Raw genomic sequence first — 26,219 nt, forward strand, 5'->3', positions numbered from 1 at the left:
GAGGGGAAGATAAAGAGTATTTTTCAATTCTGATTCTTTGATTCTACCATAATTGATAACAGGATTGTTACTAAGAATAGAAAATGTTTTTTAGAGATAGCATTCAAAGATAACTTGACATTTATTCCTTTGAAATGCCATTTCTTTTCCAACAGGATAAGATATTAAGCTTAGGTTGTGATTCAGTTCTACTGTTTTTTTTGTGTTTATATATTAAGCTCAGTGTGTCATCTGTAATATCACTCAATATTGGTAAACCAAAATAAATTTCCACTTAGAGAGTATTAAAATGATTTATGAAATAACTTTTTTACTCCAACATGATTGCAATCCAAATAATAATTTAGAATTCTCCTTTTCTTATTTAAAGTTGCTTGGTATGACATGTACAGCCAAAGGAATGAAAAGTTGTGCTGTTTGTGTACAATATACCAAAATGCATTCTACTGTCATCTATGACCTATTAGAACAAATAAAAAAAGAAGCGAGACCAGTAGAATTGAAGAAGAGAGTCTGGGGGAGGGAGGTGAGGAGGAGGAGAGGCACTGAGGAATAAAATTGATCAAATTATACAGTTTTATTGTGTGCATGTATGAATATATTATAAACCCCCTCAAATAAAATTGCTTGATAGAAAACAAAATCTGACACCATACTTCCTCTTCTCCATGTCCCACACCCAATTAATTTCTAGGGCTGGAAATGGAAAGATATTTTCCATGGGGATATAGATTTTGCATCTCCAGTGGACACTTCTTGTGGGTAGATGTGCTTCTGGAGGGAATGGGGTTTCTGAAAGTCAGGGGATTGTTACCAGTGTTGGCCCTGCCAGCCTTAGGGTCTAGGTTGGGCATATGGCTCTGGATGGAGGAGACTAGGGCTTGGCTTCTGCCTTTACTCCAATGTTCCCTTCATCACTGGATTTCTGCTCCTCTCTTGGGAATTTGGATTCCTTCCTACCTCTAATGTACTCCTCTATTTCATTGTCTCTTTATTTTACTTATTTTTATGTGGTGCCGAGGATGGAGCCCAGTGCCTCACAAACTGCTAGGCTAGCGCTCTCAATGAGCCACAACCCCAGCCCCCTCATTGTCTCTCATGTTTCACTTGCTGGTCACTTGTAGATTTTTCTTATAACCCCAAACAAGTCTTCCTTCTCCATCAGTTCTGGTTCATTCTTTTCTTTTAAACTTGTTCAAGACCATCTCTTGTAGGAGAGTTTCTATGCGTTTAACCTGAATTCATTCAGCATAATTCCCTCAATTTATGGCTATTCCTCATAGCCTATGAGCCATGTGGGTACTGGCCACCTGACTAAATCTGCATTAGGTTGAGCTGGCTTCCCAAGAAGAGAGACCATGGTTCCTTTTTCTGGATGGGTAGGGCCTGTGCTTTCCTTGTTAACTTGAGAGATGCCTGATGGCAAAGCCCACAGAATCTTCCATAGTCTTCCATCAGACTGCCAGAAAACACTGTGTTGCTCATCATCTTAACTGCATGTGAAATTCTGACTATCTTCTAAGGATGAGGAAGCCCCATGCCCGCCATCATGGTTTCTTTCTTCATTGGTGTAGGAGAAAGCCTGAGTCGGGGGAGGGTTTCCCACTGTGTGTGTGTGTGTGTGGGGGGGGGGGGATATGAATATATATGATATAGGCATTTTCTCTGAAGAATTTGACTCTTATCTGATGAAACAACACAACCTCCTCTCAGCCTTAGTCTCCCTAAGGACAAATCTTGAAAATTCTCATAAGAAAATGAACTGCCTCATAGGCTCTGGGCTAAACCTTTTTCCCCTTCCAAAGCCACTTAGTGCCTGGCTTGAGTTCTCCCCAGACTCCCCAGGAGCCTCCTGGCTGCCTCCTTCACTTCCTTATTCCGGAGAGTGTAGATGAGCGGGTTGAGGGCAGGGGTGACCACAGTGTAGAAGAGCGACACGAATTTGCCCCGCCCCTGGTTGTAGCTGTGCGTGGGCTGCAGGTAGGTATAGATAGCAGAACCATAGAACAGACAGACGGCTGTCAGGTGGGAGCCACACGTGCCCACAGCTTTTCTCCGGCCTCCGCTGGACCGCATGCTCCATATGGCGTGGCCCACAGCGCCATAGGAGGCCAGGATGACGGTGGATGGCACCAGCAGTATAACCACGCGGGCGGCAAACATCTGGCGCTCGATGGTGTCTCTGCCGCCGCTGCAGGCCAGCTTGAGCAGCGCGGGGAGTTCGCAGATGAAGTGGTCCAGCTGGAGGGGCGCGCAGAGCGGCCTCTCGGCCAAGAGCGCGGTTTGGGCAGCGGAGTTCGAGAGACCGCCCAGCCAGGAGGTGCCGGCCAGCGCGCGGCAGAGGCGAGGCGAGGCGAGACCCGCGTAGCGCAGCGGGCGGCACACCGCGGCCGCACGGTCCAGCGCCATCACCGCCAGCAGGACGCACTCAGAAGATCCCAGGGCCAGCGACGCGCACAGCTGCGCCATGCAGCCGCCGCGGGGCAGCCTGAGCGCCGATCCCCGCAGGTTGGTCAGTAGTGGGGGTACCACGCTGGTGGTGAAGCCGGCATCCACCAGGGCCAGGTGGCAAAGGAAGTAGTACATGGGCGTGTGCAGACGCGGGTCGCGCATGACCAGCAGCACTAGCGCACAGTTGCCAGTTAGAGTGAGCAGGTAGCAGAGGAGGACGAGGGCGAACAGGACTGGCTGCAGGGAGGGCCAGTCAGAGAATCCCAGCAGGAGGAAGAGCTCCTCTGTGCTGTGGTTGGCCTAAAAGGAAAACTCCAAGAATATTTGGAAGGACGGAATAAAGGATGACACTACTTTACAAGTAAAGGAAAACCCAGGATGTGGGACTGGGGAAGAGCTGAAAGCATACAATAGTACCGATAATACTTTATGGATGGTAGTCCCATTTACAGACCTGAACCCTTAGTTTAGTTGCCACGTGCCAGCATTCCTTGTTTTATATATTTACAGCATCCTCTGGGGGAGCTAAAACGTCTATTTTATGAATGTACAAATGTGGGCTCAGAAATGCTCATTAAGTTGTCCTAGGGTTATATTGAGTCAGTGGCCTTGTGTGACTTGTACTCAGTCCTGTCTGATTTCCAACTCAGTGGTATTTTCAGCTGCCTCCCTAGTTCTGGTTGCACTCCCAAGGACCAAGGAAGAAATCTGATCTTTCTTCTACATCAAAGCCCTTCACATTTGTGAAGACAGATTTCACTCTGAGCCTCCCTTTCCCTCTTTCCTGGTAATTGTATAGTCCCTAAAAATTAGGGCGCTATCCCATGCTTGCCCGAACTAAGAATTTATAGATCAGAATTATCACCTTCCTTGTTTTAGGTGCTTCACGTTTATGGAGCTGGGGCCAGCTCCTAACAGCAGACAAAGGCTATTAGATCTCAAAGTCTGGTTTGACTTGTGAACACAAGTGAGACTTCATTAAGCTATTTCTTGTAAATACCTAAAGAAAAAGAGAACTCAAATCCAATTACTTAGAACCAGACATCGGATTTATATACCTAGGCTCTTTACAATAGGACAGATTTACTTCTCTGTTTGCCCTATTAAACTCTCCCTCTTGTGTTGCCTCTTTTGACTTTACTGAACTACTTCTGGACTGGAGCTGCTTTAATCATGAATAGCTGTTGAAATAAACTTTAAAATGTTCTTGTGCCTCAGTTTACTTTATTTCTGGTGGTGCTGGGGATGGAATCCAGGGCCTTGTGCATGAACTGTTTCCTCAGTTCATCAGTCTACTTTTTAACACAACCCATGATTCTGCTGACAAGTGATATCTATTCTGTTTTTAATAAAGTCTGCTTTACAGTGTCCTCTAGCCGCAGAACCTGCATGTTAGCCTTGAAACCAAGGTTCAGTCTGTGGAGGAAAGAACACTTTTTGGTAGACCAGAACAATTTTTGGTAGACCAGAAATTGGGAAATCTTAGTCCTACCTACCATAGCTTCCTCTGGATGATTATTTGATATGGGGAAGTCACTTCATATCCCTCTGCTTCAGTTTTATCACCTATAAATTCAGGAGTTTGAACTAGATGATCTTTTAGGTTTCTGTCCTGTCCTGAAGCTTTATTGTCAAGCATTTCTCAAAATAATGGAAAGGGAATGTGGGGAACAAAGGAATGTCCTCTCAGGGCATTTTGATCCTTGAGAATGATATTGAATTAAATATCCTAATGGTGCAGAAATGATCATGATTAATGAAATTTCCAAAGAAATCTTTCTACTGCATGTTTTCTGGCACATATTATGATTTAAATAAATTTGAAAAAAATTTTTGGTGGTGCTACTGGGAATGGACTTCAGGCTTTCACATATGCTTCCACTGAGCTACATCCCCAGCCCTAGATAACTTAATAAAATATCACATTCACTGTTTATAATTTAAAAATCATAATTGTCTTATTTTTTATTTTTTAGGAAAACAATTCATTTTCCCCAACAAAACATCTTGCTTATATGGTCCTCTCATTTTAGGCTCATTAGAACAAATATTAATGTTGTGAATAAAAACAAGGGCTCAGGAGCTAGATTGCCTGGTTTTAAGTCTTGATTCTGCTGTTTTGTAGCTGAATAATAACCTTGGACATGTTATTTAACCTCTGTACCCCCCCACCCTCCTCCACCCCCATTTTCTTATTGAAAAAAGTTGTGGGTGAAATAAGTTAAATTAAAAAAAAAACACTTAATATAGTGCCTGGCACATATTAGGATTTATCAAATGTTAATGAGTATTATTCTTATTTTACAAATCAGGAAACAAATTTCTTTGTTTTTGGGCCTCAGACTTGTGAAGCACACATTTTAATACTGAATTACACCCTCCAACCAAGAAACAACTTTTTAAAGGATTACCTCATTATATGGTTACAGAACTGATATTAAAATTCCATTTTCCTTTTATATATTAACTCTACTTTTCGTTTATTTGAAAAATAGACCACAATCTTATTTTATAGAAGATAGGAAGGTAATAAAAATTAAATAACTTATCCAAGGTCACATTGTTTGTAAATGTATAATAGGATTTTGACTATGATCTGACTAACACCAAGATCTTTGCCTTTTTTTAAAATTATGCAAGGTGTGAACTATTTTTAGATAGTTTACAGAACTGGATCATACTGGGAATGGGTGAAGTATAGGACGTTACTTTTCAGGTTTCCTAGTCAATGGTGGCTAGAAATGGTGAGTTACAAAAAGTCAAATTCTTTAGAATTTTGATTACATAGCCACGCATTAGTTCAGTTAGGTAAGTCCTAAACTTCTCCTCTCCAAATATTTCACACGATGAACACAGGCACACACTCATAAAATTGCACAGATAACATCCTTATTATATGTATGCACAAATTCCCAAATACAAAGCTCTAACACGTGTACACACAAATGCTTACACATACACACCATCATTCCTCTTATGTACTCAGAATGCAAATTGTAAAATACATTGTATAACTTACCTGTAAAGCTCACTTGGCTTTCTAGAATATGTCTCTCAGCTGCAAAACCATTTTTCCCCCACGGCAGTGTAATAACAACTTACCTTCATGTCTAAACTCTGGCCCCAATATTTAGACCTTGAGTTTTCAGATTATACTTTGGTCTCTTGTGCCTGGGTTTGAAATGAAAATGAAAGATTAACAAAAGACCCACTTGTATGATTCTGTAGATTTTTGAAATGAGTGCCTGAAGTGACAGCTAGGCACCTCAGGAAGGAGACAGGAGATGGGTGTCATCTTGCCTGTGAACAGAGGAATGTATAGAAAATCCGGAAAGAAGGCACCTAACTCTGTGAAACATGGACCCGGGGCAGAGGTGTGATGTCTGTCTGTGGTGGGGTACAGACAAGGCAAGGGTTTGAGGTGGCAGCCAATCAGCATTAACTGGTGGTGGTGGTGACAAAATTATCCTTCAGAAGTCTAAGGAATATAGCAGTTGGAGCAAGAGGAGGATGTTGATGAGTTCTCACTAGGGGGGAAACAGGGGACTCAGCTTTACCTGTTAGAAGAGATGCCAGAGCTCTGGGGAATCTGCATCCTACTCTCATCATTAGTGCTTTCATGGAGGTGTCCAGAGAGAAGTCCCCCAGGGTCAAGAAGGGGAAATTCTGCAGAGAAAGTCCCTTCAGGGTACTGTGTCTCTGGCAGGGTGTTGAGGCCAGAGGCAGCATAACTTCCTTTTAAGTTTTAACTAGTTTTTTTTTTTTTTTTTGGTTCTCTGACAAAGTGACTTTAAACTGGCCACTTCAGTGAGTTCCAGGCTCATCATCTATAAACCATGGAGAATAATGCTGACCTGTTAGAGATGTAGATTTGTTGAAATCATTCTCAGTTTTGAGTGCAGCTGTGACTTATGTATTCAGCTTTTGCCTGCCACCCCTCCTTGATGCTCTTACCTACCTTTCATCCTCTTCACTGTATTTCTCTGGTCTCATTCTCTTTTACATTGTCTCCAGTAAGGCTTCCATACTGAAACTACATTTATTAATAGTTGCAAACGACCTCTGCATTGTTACACCCAGTGGTTAGATTTTTGTTCTAATATCTCATATCCTGAAAAAATCAGGACCATGTGATAGAGCAGGTCTTTCCTTTTTGGGACACAGTTTCTTTCTTTTTTTTTTTAAAGAGAGAGTGAGAGAGGAGAGAGAGAGAGAGAGAGAGAGAATTTTTTGATATTTATTTTTTAGTTCTCGGCGGACACAACATCTTTGTACGTGGTGCTGAGAATTGAACCCGGGCCGCACGCATGCCAGGCGAGCGCGCTTCCACTTGAGCCACATCCCCAGCCCTGGAACACAGTTTCTACTTGGGTTCAGCAATGGTGAAGCAGAGGCTGGCTATCTGGTGAGGGCCTTTGCTCTCTGGCATTTCATGATGGAAAGCAAAAAGGGCAAGAGATGAACATGAAAGAGCAAGAGGGGTCCAAATTCATTTTGTAACAACCCACTCTTCTCACTCACTTCTGCAGTAATAACATTAATCCATTCATAAAGTCACAATCCTCATGACCCATCACCTCTTATTAAACCCCACTTCCCAACATGGTTGCATTGAGGATTAAGTTTACAATACATGCTTTTATGGAGAACATACTGAAACCATAGTACCCCATTTGTAATCTGAGTATAATGCCTGCCTTAATGCAAAGTTGCTGGGAGGATTGGAGATGATGTATGCAAAACTCCTGACACATAGTAGGACATAGGAAAACTCTTCAGCAAGAGTTGTGCTTCTGTATACTTCTATCATCCATGTACAGTGTAAATGTTTCCTGACAACTTTACAAAGTCAGGAAACACTAAACATTCTCATTCCAATAAGATATTTGCTCATTTGATTAGAAAAAATTTAATTCCATTTTATTTTTTGTTAATGTTGCACTGTATATATAGCTTTCAGCACCAAGAATATCTAAAATTCTATGCTTACCTGAGGTCAAAGGACCAGGCTTACCAAGCATACCTGTTTAAGCTCTTGTGTATTTGATCAGACTTGCCCTTTTATGTCTTGATTACTATTAAACCGCTAGGCATCCCCTCTTCTCCTTAAACAGGCTAAACTATTTTGCTCATAACTGTATTTTTAAGTGCTTGTAAACTAAGATGGCCAATATTTCTTCTTTTAGATAACATTTAAAAATACCGTATAAAATAGATTATTATGGTTGATATATATTTTGGTGTTTATCAGAGCACAAATTACATCCAATAAATGCACCTATTTAAAAGTACAATCCAATGAGTTTTGATGTATATTTTGTGAAAACACTGCTGTAAAACATGTACATAAATTTCTTTATCACCCTCAAATGTTGTTCTTATTCCTATGCCCCTTCTTTTAAAAAATATATTTTTTAGTTGTTGGTAGACCTTTATCTTATTTTATTTATATGCAGTGCTGAGAATTGAACCCAGTGCCTCACACATGCCAGGCAAGTGTGCTAACACTGAGCCTGAGCCCCAGCCCCAGCACCCCCTACCCCACTTCTAAAGGGTCTTTAATCCTAGAAACCACTGCTCTGCTTTTTCTTTCTTTCTTTTTTTTTTTTTTTTTTTTTTTTTTTTTTTTGTGCTGGGGATTGAACCAAAGACTGCACAAAGGCTAGGCAAGAGCTCTGCCACTGAGCTACATCCCTGATCTGCTTTCTTTCACTATGGTTTGCATTTCCTAGAACTACATATAAAGGACTCATATATTAAGTGCTCTTCTGTGACTACTTTACTTGGTATGCTTTTGTGATTCTTCCAGGTTGTTTCATGTATCAGTAGTTCATTTCTTTTTATTACTGAGTGATCTTCATCAAATGATGTATTATAAGAGATTTATTAGATTGACTTACACCATCAAAGACTGAATGGTCCCACAATAGACATGGACAGGCTGGAGAGCTAGAGAAACAATAGCTTCTCAGTCCAAGAAGCTGGAAACTCAAAATAAGAAGGACCAATGATGCAGCCCTGATTCAAGGCTAAAGGTCTGGCAACCCTCTGGTGGTACAAGTTTGAATTTAAGTCCAGATGAATCTGAAGTCTGATGTGATGCTAGCAGCAAACAAAATCCCATACCCACTCAAGAAGAGTCTGAAGTGGGCATGCTCTTGCTTCCACCTTCTGCTTTTGTTCCATCTGATCTACAGCCTATTGGATGGCATTGCCCATGATCCATGCAGGTATTCCCCACTCTGTTTGCTGACCCACATAAAATCTTCTCTGGAAACACCTCATAGACATACCCAGAAGTGTGCTTTACTATTTTTTTTTAGGTGCCTCTCAGACCAGTCAAGTTGATCACCCAAATTAGTCATCACATACCATATTTGTAAAACCCATCCTCCTACTGGAAACATTTGGATTATTTGCAGATTTTGCCATTATGAATAGTTATTGCTGGGTTTTGATTGACTTAGGGAGTGAGAGAAGATGGTGAAGGGATTGTCCTTAAGCAAGAAAGGTGGTAACGGTGGCTGTGTCCCTGTAGTATACCTTTGGGTATAGCCCGAGGAGAGGGATAGCTGATAGCTGGGTCAAATGGTGATTCCATTCCCAGTTTTCCAACAAATATACATACTGCTTTCCATATTGGCTGCACCATTTTGCAGTCCCACCAGCTGTGTATGAGTGTACCTTTTCCCCAACATCCTTGCCAGCACTTATTGTTGTCTTCATAATAGCTGCCATTTCTGACTGGAGTGAGATGAAATCTTAGAGTGGTTTTGATTTGCATTTCTCTTATTGCTAGCAATGATGAACATTTTTCCATAGATTTGTTGATTGATTATATATCCTCTTCTGAGAAGTGTCTGTTTAGGTCCTTGGCCCACTTAGTTCTATTTTTTGGGGGGGGGGTGCTTTGCTTTTTTGAGTTCTTTATATACCCTAGAGATTAGTGCTCTATCTGGTGTATGAGGGGTAAAGATTTGCTCCCAAGAAGTAGGCTCTCTATTCACCTCACAGATTGTTTCTTTTGCTGATAGGAAACTTTTTAGTTTGAATCCATCCCATTTCCCACATGATGGAGATTAGGGCCTACATTTTCTTCTATTAGACGCAGGATGTCTGGTTTTATTCCCAAGTCCTTGATCCGTTTTGAGTTGATTTTTAATAAGAGATAGAGATTTAATTTTATTTTGTTGCATATGGATTTCCAGGTTTTCCAGCACCATTTGTTGAAAGGCTGTCTTTTCTCCAATGCATGTTTTTGGAACTTTTGTCTAATATAATTATATGGTCTACCAGTCTGTTTTGGTGCCAATACAGCAGTTTTTATTATTATTGCTCTGTAGCATAGTTTAATGTCTGATATAGTGATGCCACTGCTTTACTCTTCCTGCTAAGGATTGTTTGAGATGAATTTCATGACTGCTTTTTCTATTTCTATGAGGAATATCATTGGGATTTTGATTGGAATTGCATTAAATCTGTTTATTTCTTTTGTAAGTATGGTCATTTAAATAATATTAATTCTGCCTATCCAAGAGCAAGGTAGATCTTTCCATGTATTTTTTGATTTCTTTAGGGTTCTGTAATTTTCATTATATAGATCTTTCACCTCTTTCATTAAGTTGATTCCCTAGTATTTTATTTTTTTTGAGGATTTTTCCCTGATATACAGAAATACCTTTGATTTATGGATGTTGATTTTATATCCTGCTACATTACTAGTTCTAGAAGTTTTCTGGGTCTTTTAGGGTCTTCTAGGTATAGAATCATATCATCAGCAAATATGCCAATTTGAGTTCTTTTTTCTATGTGTATCCCTTTAATTTCTTTCATCAGCCATATGCTCTGGCCAGTGTTTCAAGAACTATGTTAAATAGAAGTGGTAAAAGAGGGCATCCCTGTCTTGTTCCTGTTTTTAGAGGGAATACCTTTAATTTTTCACCATTTAGAATGATGCTGGCCTGAGGCTTAGCATAAATAGGCTTTATGATGTTGAGATATGTTCCTATTATCCCTAGTTTTTCTAGTGTTTTGAACATGAAGGGGTGCTGTATTTTGTCAAATGCTTTTTCTGCATCTATTGAGATCATATGATTCTTAAGTTTATTGATGTGATGAATTACATTTATTGATTTCTGTATGTTGAACCAACCTTACATCCCTGGGATGGATCCCACTTTGATTATGGTGCATAATTTTTTTGATATGTTTTTGTATTCTATTTGCCAGAATTTTATTGAGAATTTTTGCATCTATATTCTTTAGAGATATTGGTCTGAAGTTCTTTCTTTTTTTTTTTTTTTTTTTGATGTGTCTTTGCCTGGTTTTGAAATCAGGGTGATATTGGCCTCATAGAATGAGTTTGGAAGTGTTCCCTCTTTTTCTACTTCCTGAAATAAATTGAAGAGTATTGGTATTAGTTCTTCTTTAAAGGTCTTATAGAACTCGACTGTGTTATCCATCCAATCCTGGGATTTACTTGGTTGGTAAATTTTTATCACTTGAAATTGATCTGTTTGAATTGTGTATATCATTCTGATTCAATCTGGGCAAATTATCTGACTCTAGAAATTTGTTGATGCCTTCAATATTTCTATTTTATTGGAGTACAAGTTTTCCAAATGATTCCTAATTATCTTCTGTATTTCTGTAGTGTCTGTTGTGATATTTCCTTTTTCATCACATATGTTAGTAATTGAGTTTTCTCTCTCCTTCTCTTCATTAAGAGTCTATCAATTTATTTTTTCAAAGAACCCACTTTTGTCCAGTCAATATTTTCAATTGTTTCTTTTATTTCAACTTCATTGATTTCAGCTTTGATTTTAATTATTTCCTGTCTTCTACTAATTTTGGTGTATATTTGTTCTTTTTCTAGGGTTTTGAGATGTAATGTTAAGTCATTTATTTATTGACTTTTTCTTCTTTCAAGGAATGAACTCCATGCAATGAAGTTTACTCTTTCATAATGTCCCAGAGATTTCAATATGTTGTATCTGTGTTCTCATTCACATCTAAATTTTTAAAAATCTCCTCCTTGATGTCTTCTGCAACCCGTTGTTAATTCAGTAAGCATATTATTTAGTTTCCAGGTGTTGGAGTGGATTTTATTTCTTATTTTATTATTGATTTCTAATTTCATTCCATTATGATATGGTAGTATACAGTGTAGTATCTCTACTTTTTCATATTTGCTAAGAGTTGTTTTGTGGCATAGTATATGGTCTGTTTTAGAGAAGGATCCATGTGCTGCTGAGAAGTGTATTCTCTCAATGAAGGGTGAAATATTCTATATATGTCAGTTAATTCTAAGTTATTGAGTTGTATAGTTTCTTTGTTCAGCTTTTGTTTGGAAGATTTATCTAGTGATGAAAGAAGTGTTAAAGTCACCCAAAGTTATTGTGTTGTGGTCTATTTGATTCTTGATCTTGAGAAGAGTTTGATGAACATAAACGTTCCATTGTTTGGGGCATATATATCTATAATTGTTAAGTCTTGGTATATGGTTCCCTTGAGCAGTATGTAGTGTCTTTATCTTTTTTGATTGACTTTAGTTTGAAGTCTACTTTATTTGATATGAAGATGGAAACTCCTGCTTGCTTCCCCAGTTCATGTGAGTGGTATGATTTTTCCCAACCCTTCACCTTCAGTTTGTGGATGTCTTTTCCTATGAGATGAGTCTCTTGGAGACAGCATATTGTTGAGTCTTTTTTAAAAATCCAATCTGCTAGTCTATATCTTTTGATTGGTGAGTTTAGGCCATTAACATTCAGGGTTATTATTGAGACATGATTTGTATTCTCAGACACTTTTTATTTATTTTTGTTATTTAACGTGATTTGGTTTCTTCTCTAAATAGATTTTCCTTTAGTGTAATACCTTCCTCTGCTGATTTTCATTATTGTTTTTAATTTCCTTTTCTTGGAATATTTTGTTGAGGATGTTTTGTAGTGCAGGCTTTCTAGTTGTAAATTATTTTGTTTATCATGGATGGTTTTTATTCATCATCAAATCTAAAGCTTAATTTTACTGGATATAAGATTCTTGGTTGGCATCCATTTTCTTTGAGAGCTTAGATATACGATCTCCTGGCTTTGAAGATCTGGGTTGAAAAATCTGAGATACAAATAGTCTCCCCCATATGTGATCTGATTTCTCTCTTGCGACTTTTAAGATTCTATCCTTATTCCATATGTTAGGCATTTTCATTATAATGTGCTTTGATGTAGATCTGTTGTAATTTTGTACATTTGGTGTTCTATGAGCCTCTTGTATTTGGTTTTCCAATCATTCTTCATGCTTGGGAAATCTTCAGATATGATCTCATTGAAAAGATTGTGCATTCCTTTGGTTTAATAACTCTTAGATTTGGTCTTTTGATGCTGTTCCATAATTCTTGGATTATGTTCATGGTTTCTTTCTTCACTGTGTGATCAACTTTATTTTTCAGATTGTATACTTTGTCTTCATTATCTGACATTTTTTCTTCTAAGTGATCTAGTCTGTTGGTTATGCTTTCTATTGTTTTTTGATTCATTGTATCCTGCATTTCAAGGATTTCTGATGTTTTTTTTTTCCAGGTTCTCTATCTCTCTCTTGAAGCAATCTTTTGCTACCTGTATTTGCTCTCTTTTCTCTTTGTTGGAGTGATCAATTTTTGCCTGTATTTGCTCATTTATGTCATTCTTTAATTCACAGATCATTTTAATTATGAACTTTCTGAACTCCTTCTCTGACATTTCATGAACTTTGCTGTCCATTGGTTCTGTTATTACAGTGTCCTGGTTTGTTTGGTGCACTTTCCTCCCTTGTGTTTTCATGTTGTCTATGTGTCTTCCTTTTTTGCAGTGTGGATCTGAGATATTAGTTTCTTTCTTATATTCTTTTTTTAAAAAAATATTTACTTTTTAGTTGTAGGTGGACATAATATCTTTATTTCATATTTATATTGTGATGAGGTTTGAACCCAGTGCCTCATGTTTTCTAGGTGAGCACTCTACCACTGAGCCACTACCCCAGCCCCTTCTCTATATTTTTATAGTACCCATGCAAATTGTCTGTATCTCACCTTGATGTTGGGTTTCCAGACCCTGATGGTGTTCTTCAATGTATGTTACTGCACTTAAATGTGGTAGCAATAGCCAAGGTAACTTGAGATAATAGTTAATGTGCCCCAAAATGGAAGCAATGGGGTTGAAAGGATGGGCCTCCCTTGGGATGCCTGCTCTGAGATGCAGCTGCTTCTAGGCCCTGTCTGCTGTGAAAAAGTTATGGGATACTGCATGGGGAAGGCTATGGTGATGACTGCAGTGCCCCAAGATGGAAGTGGGTTAGGTTTAGGCTCCCAGGTGGGGGGAGGTGAACTTGGACCTACCCTGGATCTGGGTCCTGTGCAAATTGGTGTGGATGGATCTGAGCCAGGCCTAAGCTCCCAAGGTAGTCTGCTTGGAATGGGCAGTCCTGTGCTAGAGGCTAGGCTATGGGGGGGGGGGTGTCTGCCCTGCTGAAGCAGGGGTGTACCCAGGCCTACTGTGAGCCTGGATCCCATAGGGGCTGGAGTGAATGGATCTGGGCTGCTGGTCTTGACCTCCCTCTCTAGTTTGCTGGTCAAAAGGGGTGGTCCTGTGCCAGAGGCTGGGCTCTAGTGGGTGCCTGCTGGTGGCGGGTTGGACCCAGGCCCATTGTCAATAAATGGCATCTTTAAAACCTTAAATCAGCAGTCTCAGCTCTCAGAGGACCAATCCATGAATCTTTGGAGCAGCAAGCCAGGTCAGTTTCCCCCTCCTTCCCTGTCTCTCAGCCTCCCTATTAAGCTTGTTTTCTCCTTGCTTCCTCATTTTTTTCTGCTTTCCACCTTTTCCTAGTTGACCCTGACTGGGAAGACTTAAGGCTAGTGAGAACACAACCCCTAGAGAGGCAGAAAGGCTGACTGGATAGGCAGCCACTAAGCAAGAAAGTCATCTTTGTGGGCAAACTCCTACCTCAAGGCAACTTCAAAGTTGTCCTTTCTTTTTTGCCTGAGGTAAACTCTTTTAGAGAAATTTATAAGGGACCAACTAAGGTGACCAGTCACTCCAGCTCATTTTTTTGGTGACCTATCATAAACCTGGCTCACTATAATATTGAAGTGAGCATGCCCACGGGTGATTGTGTCTGCCAACTTTCCTTTCTGAACCATGACTTTAAGCTAAGCATGCTCGGAAATGTGCCCACCCTACCTGTGATTTGTTATGTGGCTCTGCATAGTTTCCCTTAATAAAATCCTCATGCTGCTCTCATGGGGAGAGCATGGATTTGCAAGTAACTTCAGTGCTCTTTCTACTGGCTGCAGGTGATCTTCCTCCATTCTTTTATCTTCTGATACTGTTCCATGGCTTTAGACTCACCAAGAGGAGAATCACTGAATCAGTTACAGTGTCCACTCACTTTTCCTGTACTGAACTGCAGCCTGCAGTGTCCATTTCTGCATCCCATATCCTTTTTCTGCACCCTATATGAGACCCTTATGCTCCGGGCTCTTCTGAATCCCTCCCTGCAGCATTGAATTATGAATTCTAGAGATCCTGGAGAGCAGAGGAAGGGAGGGGAAGGGAAGAGAGGGGACTAGTAAGCCATGGAGAGTAGGAGTGAGGCTGGGGGACCAGTAAGCCCAGGCAAGAGCAGTGAACCGGCTCCCTGCCAGGATAAGAGGCTAGCCTGGGAGCTGAAGATGTTGCTTTCTCTTGTAAGCCAGTGAGTTTTCCTCTGCAGTCTTTTTTTTTTTTTTTTTTTTTTTAATCTTTTTCTAACTTGTGCTTTAGCTTCCTCTTCTCCCTTTCCCTTTTGTCCAACTCCAGTTCTCCCTCCCTGACTCTGAGTCACTTTCTACTTTAATTCTGCAAAGCAAGGGAAAGAGGATACCTTTAGGAGCAGGTATAACCTAGGACTGGGACAGTTTAAAGAGTGAGTCCCATGTACTGGGGGAGTTAAGGGATAGTCAGGGAGAGAGAAAGGCTGGAAAGAGGAAATGTCAGGGAAAGGGTAACTGGGAGCTCAGGAATAGGGCCAGGGTTTGCTGAGAGACAAGGACAGGAAGTGTGTAGAAAGATAATTCTTAGGTGTCAGGTTCAGTGAGGTGGAAGGTAATGGGGGCCTCAAGATGGGAGTCTCTCTTATAACCTTCCCCAAGCTTGACTTTCCTATGTCTTCATCCTCCACAGACTAATCATGGTATCCATGTACTCTGCACCTGGAACTCGAGTAAGAATGCGGCCTCCTGACTTCTCCCTTGTATCTTTTCATTCTTCTCTTCCTCTTCCCTATCTCTGTGGCAATTGGGTTTGTTTTGCTTTCCCTGTTTGCTCTGTGGACCTGTACTCAGCCATCTCTTCTGTACTGCACCTCAGAAGCCTGGCCCCTTTTCTTTCTGAATTTATAGCCTTGACCAAAGTCTCATGATGAAACTGGGTGGGTATGGTTCATTCCTTTGTTCATACAACAAGTAGAGGCAAACAGGAACACAATGGCTGGGCCGAAGAAGACTTGAGTTCTAATTCATGATGTGCCACCTGGTAGCTATGTGACTCTGAGCACACTTTATCCACTCTAGGCCTTTGTTTCCCCATCTCCAAAATAATGGGATTGGATGAGATGAGCTCACTTTTCTTCTCAAAGGCCCTAATGACTTTAGGTGCTCTGGTTCTATTAAACAGCGCTAGACATTTTATTCCTGCTCATCATATTTGGTCTCTTCTCTCTAGGTCCCTCTCTGCATTTTCCTGCTCCTCCTGCCACCCTCTTCTCTGTGTCTTTTTATCTTACAAACCTACATGTTCCTTTTTGTCTTTCAATCTCAGTTTTCACACTTGGGTTTTCTTCCTATTCTAGGGTCTGCTGACATTTGAGAAGATGGCAGTGAGGTTTTCCTAGGAAGGGTGGGGGTGTCTGATCTCAGCACAGAGGACCCTCTACAGGGATGTCATGTGGAAGAACTGCAGAAATCTGACTTCTGTGATTGAGATTCTATTTTAGAATTCTTCATTATTTGTACATAGATTTTTAGCACTACTCAGAGTATTTCCACTGGCTCTTCATCCTCAAAAGCAAGGTTAGCAAGAAGGATAATTGATATTGAAGTGGTCTGATGATATTTTTGTCATTATTACTCTCAAAGAACTTTCTGGAAACTGAGGATATACTGGTACTTAAAAATAAGTTTTATATAACTTTTTTTTTTCTAGAAACCTAGACTCTTTAAAAGAAGCAATATTCTTGAATTTGTTAGATATTCAAAATGCCACATCAGGACCATTATAATGGAATCCTTTAGTGGGAGACTTAGTAGGCTTTGTCACTCAGATCAGAGTCTACAAATCAAATTCATTAGCATAAACATGTTGTTCCCCAGCTGTTATAAAAACAGCAGTCTTCTCTCATGTTTCTCTTTTTTTGTAGCACTAATCCTGTTTATTCTTTTTGCCTCACTCTCCTCTTTCCAAACCATCCTCTCTCCCTTTTATGTTCTTACTCCTTATCAGTATTTTTTCTTCTTTCTTGAATTACCATTTTAGCCACGAAATATCTCTATTCATGGATGCATACAATTTCTCATTTTCTCCATTATATTTTTATTACAAAAATATTTTTTTGTTTATGAATAGTCTCATGGGATATGATAGGAAATCCAGCCCAACACTAATGGGCCATGTAAAATAAACAGGCACGGGATGATTCTACTTGCGGAAATAAAGAGTTCTGGGTCAGGCAATCTTCAGATATTTTAATCTCCATAGGGCATGACTTTGAACACATGCTGTGAGGAGGTTGAGGCTAAAATCAAGAAAGTTTAGGAATCATAACAACTTCAATCAGATACTTCATTTGCCAGTTTAGGATTATCTTTCTGATATTGACATCAAGGTTATAATAGAGGGATCCCATTGTTTTCCATTATATTTTCTTTTACTTCCAGTCTGAAACTTCCTCCATAATCTTTTATTGGTTCATCACCAGTCAGCCCATTACACGTACTTTGAGATGGAGCATTCATAGATAAACAAGAGAAGACCTCTGTGTTCCCCTGGAGGTTTCCTTGTGACTGATAAAATGGGTCCATACAGGAAAATCATCCTTTAAATATAGAAGGCTGAATATGCTTCATATCAAATGAGTAATCTAGTAGTTTTTTTTTTTTTTCTTTTTTGGTATTGGGGATTGAACCCAGGCACCTTTTGCCACTTAACTACACCCCCAGCTCTTTTATATTTTTATTTTGAGACAAGTCCTCACCAAATTGCTCAGATTGTTCTTGAACTTACAATCCTCCTGCTTCAGCCTCCCAAGTCTCTGGGATTATAGGCATACACCACATTCCTGACTAGAGTAGTGCTTCTCAAAGTGTGGTCTGTGGGCTAGTGCTACTCTGTGAATTGTTTGTTACCAATTTGTGATGGGAAGAGAAAGCATTTAAAAATTTTTAGAGCAACTTGACCTTGCCACAGCACCCAACCCTGTGATCAGTGGACTTTTCACATTGAGCAAAAGAACAAAACCAAAATGAACTCATGGTCCTCCTGCATACTAGACAAGGGATCTACCAATGAGTTCACAGATAGTAAATACTATACAATGATGGTTATTACTTTGATTCTAAACCACTGAGCTCTATAAACTTACATTTTTTTTTCCTGATTACGAATGTGATGCTTGTTCATTGTAGAAAACTTACAAAAGAAAAAAAGGGGGGGGGCAGAATTTAATTAAAACATCCATAATCCCACTTAACCAAAACAAGTTGTCTTTATATTTTGTGGTCCTCCGACTTTAAAAAAATTAACATATGTCTGGCGATAGTATCCATTTTTTTTATGCAGCCAAAAATGTCTTCAAAAATGAGAATTTGAGAATGACAGGAGGAGGACTGGAACCACAGTCAACTTGAGGCTCTTTAAATCCAGTGTCTAGTAAGACCAGTTTTTTAAAAAAGTATATATAATCATTATATTCTAAACTCAGTATTTTTTTGACACCTTGGTGTTTTAAAGCCCACGAGTTCATTTAGTAAGAGTTGGCAGAAGTTTGGGGAACAATTCCTTCTATTGTGAGACAATGGAACCAGAATGATCTGGTGTTGTCATTGGCAGGTCATGTGGTGATGTGGCTTCTGGACAGCAATAGGTATCCTTGGTATTTTTGGCACTTGTTGGCCTCCCATTGGTCACTGGCAGTAGCATGGCAGGTTCATTTGCTACACAACTGAGATCCTGATGAATGAATGGTAAATATGTAGATTATCCTTCTATAAGGTACTTGTGTGTGCATGAATCCTTTCATCATGTGACTGTGCCTCCTGCTAAGGAAGAGGAGGTCATACACTAGATGCTACCTTATTTTGAAACAGTCAAAAACTACTCACAGTCACAGACATTGCCTGCTTGCCTATTAAAGAGATCTGTTCATTTGGTCACTATTTATGCATGTTATGGTTATATGAATAACTGTGTATAGTTATATGTTTCTGCCTCATTTTTGTTTGGGACTCCCAGAACTCATAGGTTTAGAGGAATTCAAAACCCATCATGCTTTTAAAGGAAACATCAAATTGGCTCAAGGCCTTTTTCAGCATATCTTATCAGCATGTCCTATCTCAACATGGTTTAAAATCAAAGTAACAGCCAAGATTGTATAGTATTTACTATCTGTGAAGAATTGTTCTTGAGCATATTAATTCATAAATTTGGAACTATTTTGTAAGTTTATGAGTTAGATATTATCATCTTAATCCTATTTTTCAGGTAGGACAAGGAGGTGTAAAAGAGATACAATTCTTTCTGGAGATCACAGAACTAGTTAGTGGTAGAGTTGAGAGTCTGACTCTAGAAGCTGAGCTTTCATCTTTGAAGCTGTATTACTTCTGCCCTTATTAAACATGAGCTACAGCTGACTATGGTATAACTTGTAGGGAAGAGTGTGCCATGAAAAATCTTTCTTCCAAGTTCGAATTGAATTTATCTCCTACTTTGTATGAGAGCAAACAATCTGCATCAGGTTCTGGCTTTAGATACTTCATCACTGCTTTTAACAGTGATGATCTGGAAAAATTGCATCAGTTTTTAATGTTTATGTGTGCATCCTTCAATTCCTGGATTATATGTGGTTGTCTGAATCATTAGCTGACATCTCCTTACCATTCCATATCCCAGGCCAATCCACCCATCCAAAAACACCATCTAGACAACTTGTGTCCTGTAAATACATTTTACTGCCTGAAGTCATGAAATGTTAGAAGGAAAATGGACCTTAGAAATAATTTTTAAAAATAGTGTTTTAGTTAGCTTTTTGTTAATGTGATCAAAACACCTACAAGAACAACTTAGAGGAGGAAAATTTTATTTCAAGCTCACTGCTCTGAGCCCAAGGAGAGACAGCATATGCCCAGAGGAGTAAAGCTGCTCAGCTCATGGTGTGGTCTGTAAGCAGGCTGTGTGTGTGTGTGTGTGTGGCGGGGGGCAGGGTGGAAAGAAGCGGGTGCAATAGGGAAGATTTACCCTCCAGAGCACTCTTCCAGGGACCCACCTCCTCTAGCTATACACACCCTGGCTCCAGATACCACCCAGTCAGTTCATTCAAACTAGGAGCTCTCATAATTGAATCATTTCACCATCAAATATTCCTGCATTAACAGGAGCTTTTGGAGGACACCTCATATTTAAACTATAACAAATAATCTTGTTGCAGTATATAAACCTATATATCATGAAACTCACCCTTTTCAAGTAAACAATTCAGTGATTTTTAGTGAACTTAAAAGAGTTGCAAATCATCAGAACAATCTAATGTTAAAGTGTTTTCATCATGCTCAAAAGATCTTTTGATCATTTGCATTTACTCTTCATTTTTTACTCAAGGCCTCAGGCAGTTACTATTTTACTGTCTGTATGAATTTGTCTTTTCTTGGCACTTCTTAAAAAGTAGAGTAATACCTTTTAAGATACTGCCAAACTGTTTCCAAAGTAGCTGCATCATTTTATATTTTTGCCAGTAATGTGTGAGGATTCAGTTTCTCTACATCCTTGCCAGCACGTGTTAAGTGGCTTGATGGCTTTAGTTTTATTTAGAAATCTTTAATTTCTCATTGCGGTTTTAGTTTTCATTTTCCTAGTGACTAATGATGCTGAGCATTTTTCTGTGTGCTTTTTAGCCATTTTCGTATTTTCTTTTATTTGAATTTGTCTATTCAAATCTTTGGCCCATTTTATAATTGGGTCATTTGTTAGTAAGTTGTAAGAGGTTCTTCTTATTTTGAATAAAAATTATCCAACATATAATTTGTAGACATTTACTCCAGTCTGTAGCTTACATTGTCATTTTTCAATGTTTTGGGGAAAGGTTTTAAATTGAATGAAGATCAAACTTATCAATTTCTTTTTTCATTTCTTGCTTTTAGTGTCAAATCTGAGAAATCTTTGCCCAAACTAAGTCCTGAAATTTTTCCTCTTATGTTTTCTAGTAAAAGTTTTAGTTATAGCTCTAAGTGCCCTTGAGAAAAATATATATGATGCTCTTTTATGGAGTGTTTTTTGTCAGTGAGGTCAAGTGTTATTATAAATCCTTGTTGTTTTTTCATCTTGTTTTATCCAGTATTTTTTAAAATTTATTTTTTAGTTATAGGTGGACACAATATCTTTATTTTATGTGGTGCTGAGGATCAAACCAAGTGGCTCATGCATGCTAGGCAAACACTCTACCCCTGAGCCACAACCCCAGCCCTATTTTATCCAGTATTGATAGGGGGATGTTGAACTTGCCAAACGTTGAATTGTTTGTTTTCCCCTCTATTTTATCTTCATGTATTTTGGAAGTCTCTAGTTATGTTTGTATATGTTTTATATGTCTATAATTTTTAATCCTGATGAATTTACTTTTTATGTCTTTTGTACTGGAAATTGTACCCAAAGGGTGCTCTACCAGTGAGCTACATCCCCAAACTCTTTTTAATTTTTATTTTGAGACAAGGTTTCACTGAATTGCTCAGGCTGATCTGGAACTGCAGTCCTCCTGCCTCAGCCTCCCAAGTGCTGGGATTACTGGTGTATTACACGGTGCCTGACTAGATTTGGGTTTCATTTGTGCTTATCCTAGTGGAGTTTACTGAGCTTCTTGGATGCATAAATTCATTTTTCATCAAACATTTGCATTTGTAGCCATTATTCTTCAAATATTTTTCTCTTTCTCTTTTGCTAATCTGCCTGTTATGTGTTGATGGTGTCCCACCTTAATATTTGAGGCCTTGTTCATTTTTCATTTCCTTACTGTGCCAGTTGGATAATTTCTATTGATCTGTCTTAATATATGCTTATCCTTTCTTTTTCTTTGCTGTAGAGCTCTTCTAGTGAATTTTTCATTGCAGCTATACTTTTCAATTCCAGAATTTCTATTTGCTTCTTTTGTGATGATTTATTTCCTTGTTTATATTTTCTATAAGTCTTTGTCATCATATTGTAATTCCTCTACCTTTACTTTTAAACATGTATTTATATTTTTTTTGAGGCCTTTGACTTTTATAGCACCCTCAGAGGCAGTTTCTATTGTTGTTTTCTTGTCTATGGGTCACATTTTTTTTTTTTTTACTTCTTTGCCTTTCTTATAATTTTTTGTTACTTTCTAGACATTTTAGATAAAGTAGCAAATCTGAATTCTGATTCCCTCCAACAGTGGTTGGTGCTGCTGTTTATTTGTTCAAAACTTGCCTGGACTAATTTTGTGGGGTCTCTTTAACCTTCAGTATTGGCCACAGAAGTTTTAAATTCTTGTTTTCGTTTTTAACCTTCTTAGAGGTTATTCATGGTCAAAACAGTTTATTAGTTAGAGGCTGTGCTTAAACACCTTGAGCTAGTGAGTCTTCTACCCTTTATTGATGGATCGGTGTGACAGAGAATGCATTTAAAGTTCCATCATTTTGCAAGTTTGTCTAGGCTCTTACTTTGTGTTTGTTGGACCTCATGTTCAGCCTAAGTTGAGTAGCTGGGTAGTGTATATAGCCTTTCACAGGAGCATAGCCTTTTAGATCATGAAGGATATGTGGAATCTTATCCAGACCTACATTGGACACCTTTTTCTCCACATCCTCCTGTTATATCTGCTTAGACTGAAGGCTTGTTGCTCTTCAGTGTGTTGGTTTCTGACTAGCGGACATGCAGGACTTTCCTGATTGTTCACTACAGAGATAGCTATAGTTTTTTTTTGGGGGGGGGAGGGATACTGGGGATTGAACTTAGAGGCACTCCGCCACTAAGCCACATCCCCAGCCCTATTTTGTATTTTATTTACAGACAGGGTCTCACTGAGTTGCTTAGGGCCTCACTAAATTGATGAGGCTGGCTTTGAGCTTGTTATCCTCCTGTCTCAGGTTCCCAAAGTGCTGGGACACTATTGTTTTTGACAATTCCTTGGGCTTGGAATTTTCTTGGTTCTGTTCCAATTAAAGTCAGCCCTTTTATTGCTGATCTTCATGGCCTGTCCTTTTCTGGCAGAACTTTGAGGACAGAGAGTTGGATAACTTCAGGTTAAAATGTTGTAGCTTCTCACTGTTCTTGCTGAGGTTCTAGAAATATTCTGGAATGAATTCTTCTTAATTTGTGGGATGCCTCTGGACAATTTCCAGGTCCTTGCATAGTTGTTCTTGACAAATCTTTATAGCTTTGGTAGAAGTATTTGTTAAGTGCTTCACTCAGCCATTCTGCAGTCCCTGTTACCCCCACCCCTGAAGATAATTATGAAAAAAATTGACTTAGGCACTTAAACCTACTGAAACCAAGGGGGAAAATAACCTCAATTTATTTTGTTTTTGCATTGTATGAGTTTCTGGTGAGAAGCCAGATCATTGAATTTGGAGTAGTTGTGGAAATCTTGAATGTGTGTATCCTTCTACTTTTCAGGCATTCCATTCAGCAAATATTTGTTAGCAGCTACTTGGTCATCCTAACAGACCTAGAATGTCCTTTTTTTCCTTTTCTTTTATAGATCAGGGAAAAAGGCTAAAGATACTGAGATACTGATTAACTTGCCAATGGGTTGATGGTAGCTAAGACATTAGGGCACAAATCTGATATGCACTCCAGGCCCTTCTCACCCATCTCTAACCCTGGTGTCTGCTTTCCCCCAGCAGGTGACATATCTGAAACCTCAAACCCGCCAAGGGAGGCTAGGGACCTTTCCACACCCATGCCCAAGGGGCTTAAGGCCTCCTGGAAGCATCCTGATAAGGCGTGCTAGAGCGCCTCAGAGGGTAAGGAGCTGATTCCTTGTGTGGCCCCCAACTGTCCCAGGCAATCCCTCCCCGCTCTCCCGCTCAAACCTTACCAGAGCCCCTCAGAGCGGCAAGACCTTCAACTACCGCTTCAACTTCAACTGCCACCCCAACTTCAACTGCCACCGGTGATGTCACAGTGCAGGGAAGCCCTTCCAACGCGCACAGTGCTATCAGCCTATGAGATGGAGTTCGGACCTGACGCACCACCAACTTCTTCCTGGGCCTGCAGTGTAACTGTAGCTTCAGCCACAGCGCTGACCTGGCCAGGCACCAGCACATCCACATCCGTGAGCGGACATTCCGCTGCACCGACTGTGTGTACTCACGCACCTGAGGGTATACAAGGGGGAGCAGCCTCTACAGGTGCAACGAGTGCAGTGAGACCAGTGCTTTTCCTCTCAGACACACTCTGGTCAATCACTGGCATCCACACCAGGGAAGGGCCCTAGAAATGCTGGGTTCATGGGGGAAACTTCAACCATCAATGGCACCTCATGGTCCACCAGCGGAAGCACACAGGCGAGCGCCTCTACTGCTAGGGTTATTGTTATGAGGACTTAAGCAACGGTTCCAAAGTCCTTTGGCACCACAAGCTCCATACTGGTGTGCAGCTTGAGCTTCAGTCAGAAGAAAAGCATCATCTTGCAATGGGAAGCTGCACCCAGTAGAAAAGCATCCTGGGGTGACATCGGAGGTCTGGCCTAGTCATCAGCCCGGGCTGATAAGAAGCGACTGTCTCCAGACTTCACTCCTCCTGGGCTTCACCTTTCCTCTGCGGTACTGGTCAAGAGAAGACGGAATCCCAGTACAATGGGAGGGATCACAGTACAATGGGAGTGCCATAGGAGAGCTCAAGTCGATTTTCTATAGATCCCTTTCCAGGGGTGGAAGGTGACTAACTGGTGTTTCTGGCACTCAGTTCTTTTCTTGTCTCTCCAGAGTCTCTCCCTTTGCTCCCAGAAGGATTGGTTCTCCAGGGAAGAAGGAGCTGAAGATATAGAGCAAAAGTATAGCAAGTAGTATGGGTCTGGGGAAAAGCCTCCTATTTTATAGTTTTCTCATTACCCCAAATTCATCTTGCCCTCTTTAGAGTTTATATCTCCTACTCCATATTGGCTTATTGGAGCCTCTGGTCTACTTCATGAGTTATGTTAAAATTGAACATCATGGTCCCCATTTTGCCCTTTATGTTCCCACCTCCAAAATGACCTCTGAGCTGTGCAGTTCAGGGATTCTCCTTTGCATCAGTTCATCACTTTGCTCTCTCTTCTCTCTTCCTAAACCTTCTACTTTCACTTACGAAGTTGGGGCATTCTGAACTTAAGGCATCTAGAGGATGGAATATTCATTATATTTGCACTCTGCCCTTCCCTCACTGAAGAAATACCTGTTCAGATTTTCTACTGGGTGATGGTGGGGAGTCTGGTGTTTAGAAATAAAAATAAAGCAAAGCAAAATGCACTTCTTATCTTTCTTGGGGGCTCAGGGTAGAAGTCAAACAAGGAAGGGTAACGGTGGTGGGGGCTGTAATGGCCTCAGTTTCCTTTCTGCACTTGATGTTTCTCATGAGGAGATTCTCAGGAGTGATAAAGTGCAGGTGGAAACATCATCTTTCTCTCAGTCTCTCACCTGGAGAATTGGACTTTTTAGAAGAGAAGGTATTCCCATATTTCACTGGCTCCACCTCCTGGAGGGCGGGGCCAGAGCTGTTTTGCCACTGGAAGTAGAAAGTCATTAATTAAAATTGTCATTGCAAGAAGCCATTAGTTGTTCAGACCAGTCACACTTTCCTGTGCTGTCTTGGGGTGGGTGTAAAGCTATTGTTTACTAAACTTTTAGGTTGGCTTTCTATTTCTGAACTTTGAGAAACCAATTTCTGGTCTGAGGCCCTAACACACTAATAACACTGCTCCTTACTGCTAAATGTCAGGATTATTGTAGTTTTGGTGCCACCATGTGGCCAAACTGAAAAACTGCATGCTGTATAGTACTGGCAAGCATTGTGGCAACGTTTCCTGGAGGTAAGGCCTAAGGCAGTTTTGAGATTTTTTAAAAGTGGATCTTACCCACAGAATTTCTGATTCAGCAGGTCTGAGGTAGCACCCGAGGAGCATCTCTAAGTCCCTGGTGATGCTGTTGCTCCTGGTCAGGGATCACTTTTGATGACCACAGGCAGTGTATAATGACAGGTTAATAGTTGAGACCAAGCTCCACCACCATGGTTCCCACCCCATTCTAGATGATCATAATGTTGTAATATGCAAACTGTTTTGGAGAGCTAGAGTGGTATATCTCATATGCTCCCTAACCATAGGTGGCGATCTATAAAATTGTCTAATCTATAAAATTGCCCAGGGAAAACTCAGAGAAGTCTTAGGAAATCATAAGAAGAGATGAGGTCCCTCCCACCCACAAGGAGTTAAATTGTTTACAGGGGCAGGGAAGAGTCAGACTTAACTATCTTCACATCTTTTGAGACTCT

The 26,219-nt window shown here is 40.0% G+C and overlaps 1 protein-coding gene across 1 annotated transcript; it reads right to left on the reverse strand.

Annotated features, from left to right (window-relative positions):
* Positions 1 to 1,809: 1,809 nt before the first annotated feature.
* On the reverse strand, positions 1,810 to 25,851 carry LOC143402074 (putative olfactory receptor 2I1). The gene is made up of 3 exons (XM_076859559.1): positions 25,804 to 25,851; positions 23,783 to 24,067; positions 1,810 to 2,751 (listed from the first exon to the last, which is right to left on the reverse strand). The coding sequence occupies exons 1-3, from the start codon at positions 25,849 to 25,851 to the stop codon at positions 1,810 to 1,812; spliced, it is 1,275 nt and encodes a 424-aa protein (XP_076715674.1).
* Between the last annotated feature and the right edge of the window lie 368 nt (positions 25,852 to 26,219).

This window comes from Callospermophilus lateralis, chromosome 6, assembly GCF_048772815.1.
Source record: "Callospermophilus lateralis isolate mCalLat2 chromosome 6, mCalLat2.hap1, whole genome shotgun sequence".
NCBI lineage: Eukaryota > Metazoa > Chordata > Mammalia > Rodentia > Sciuridae > Callospermophilus > Callospermophilus lateralis.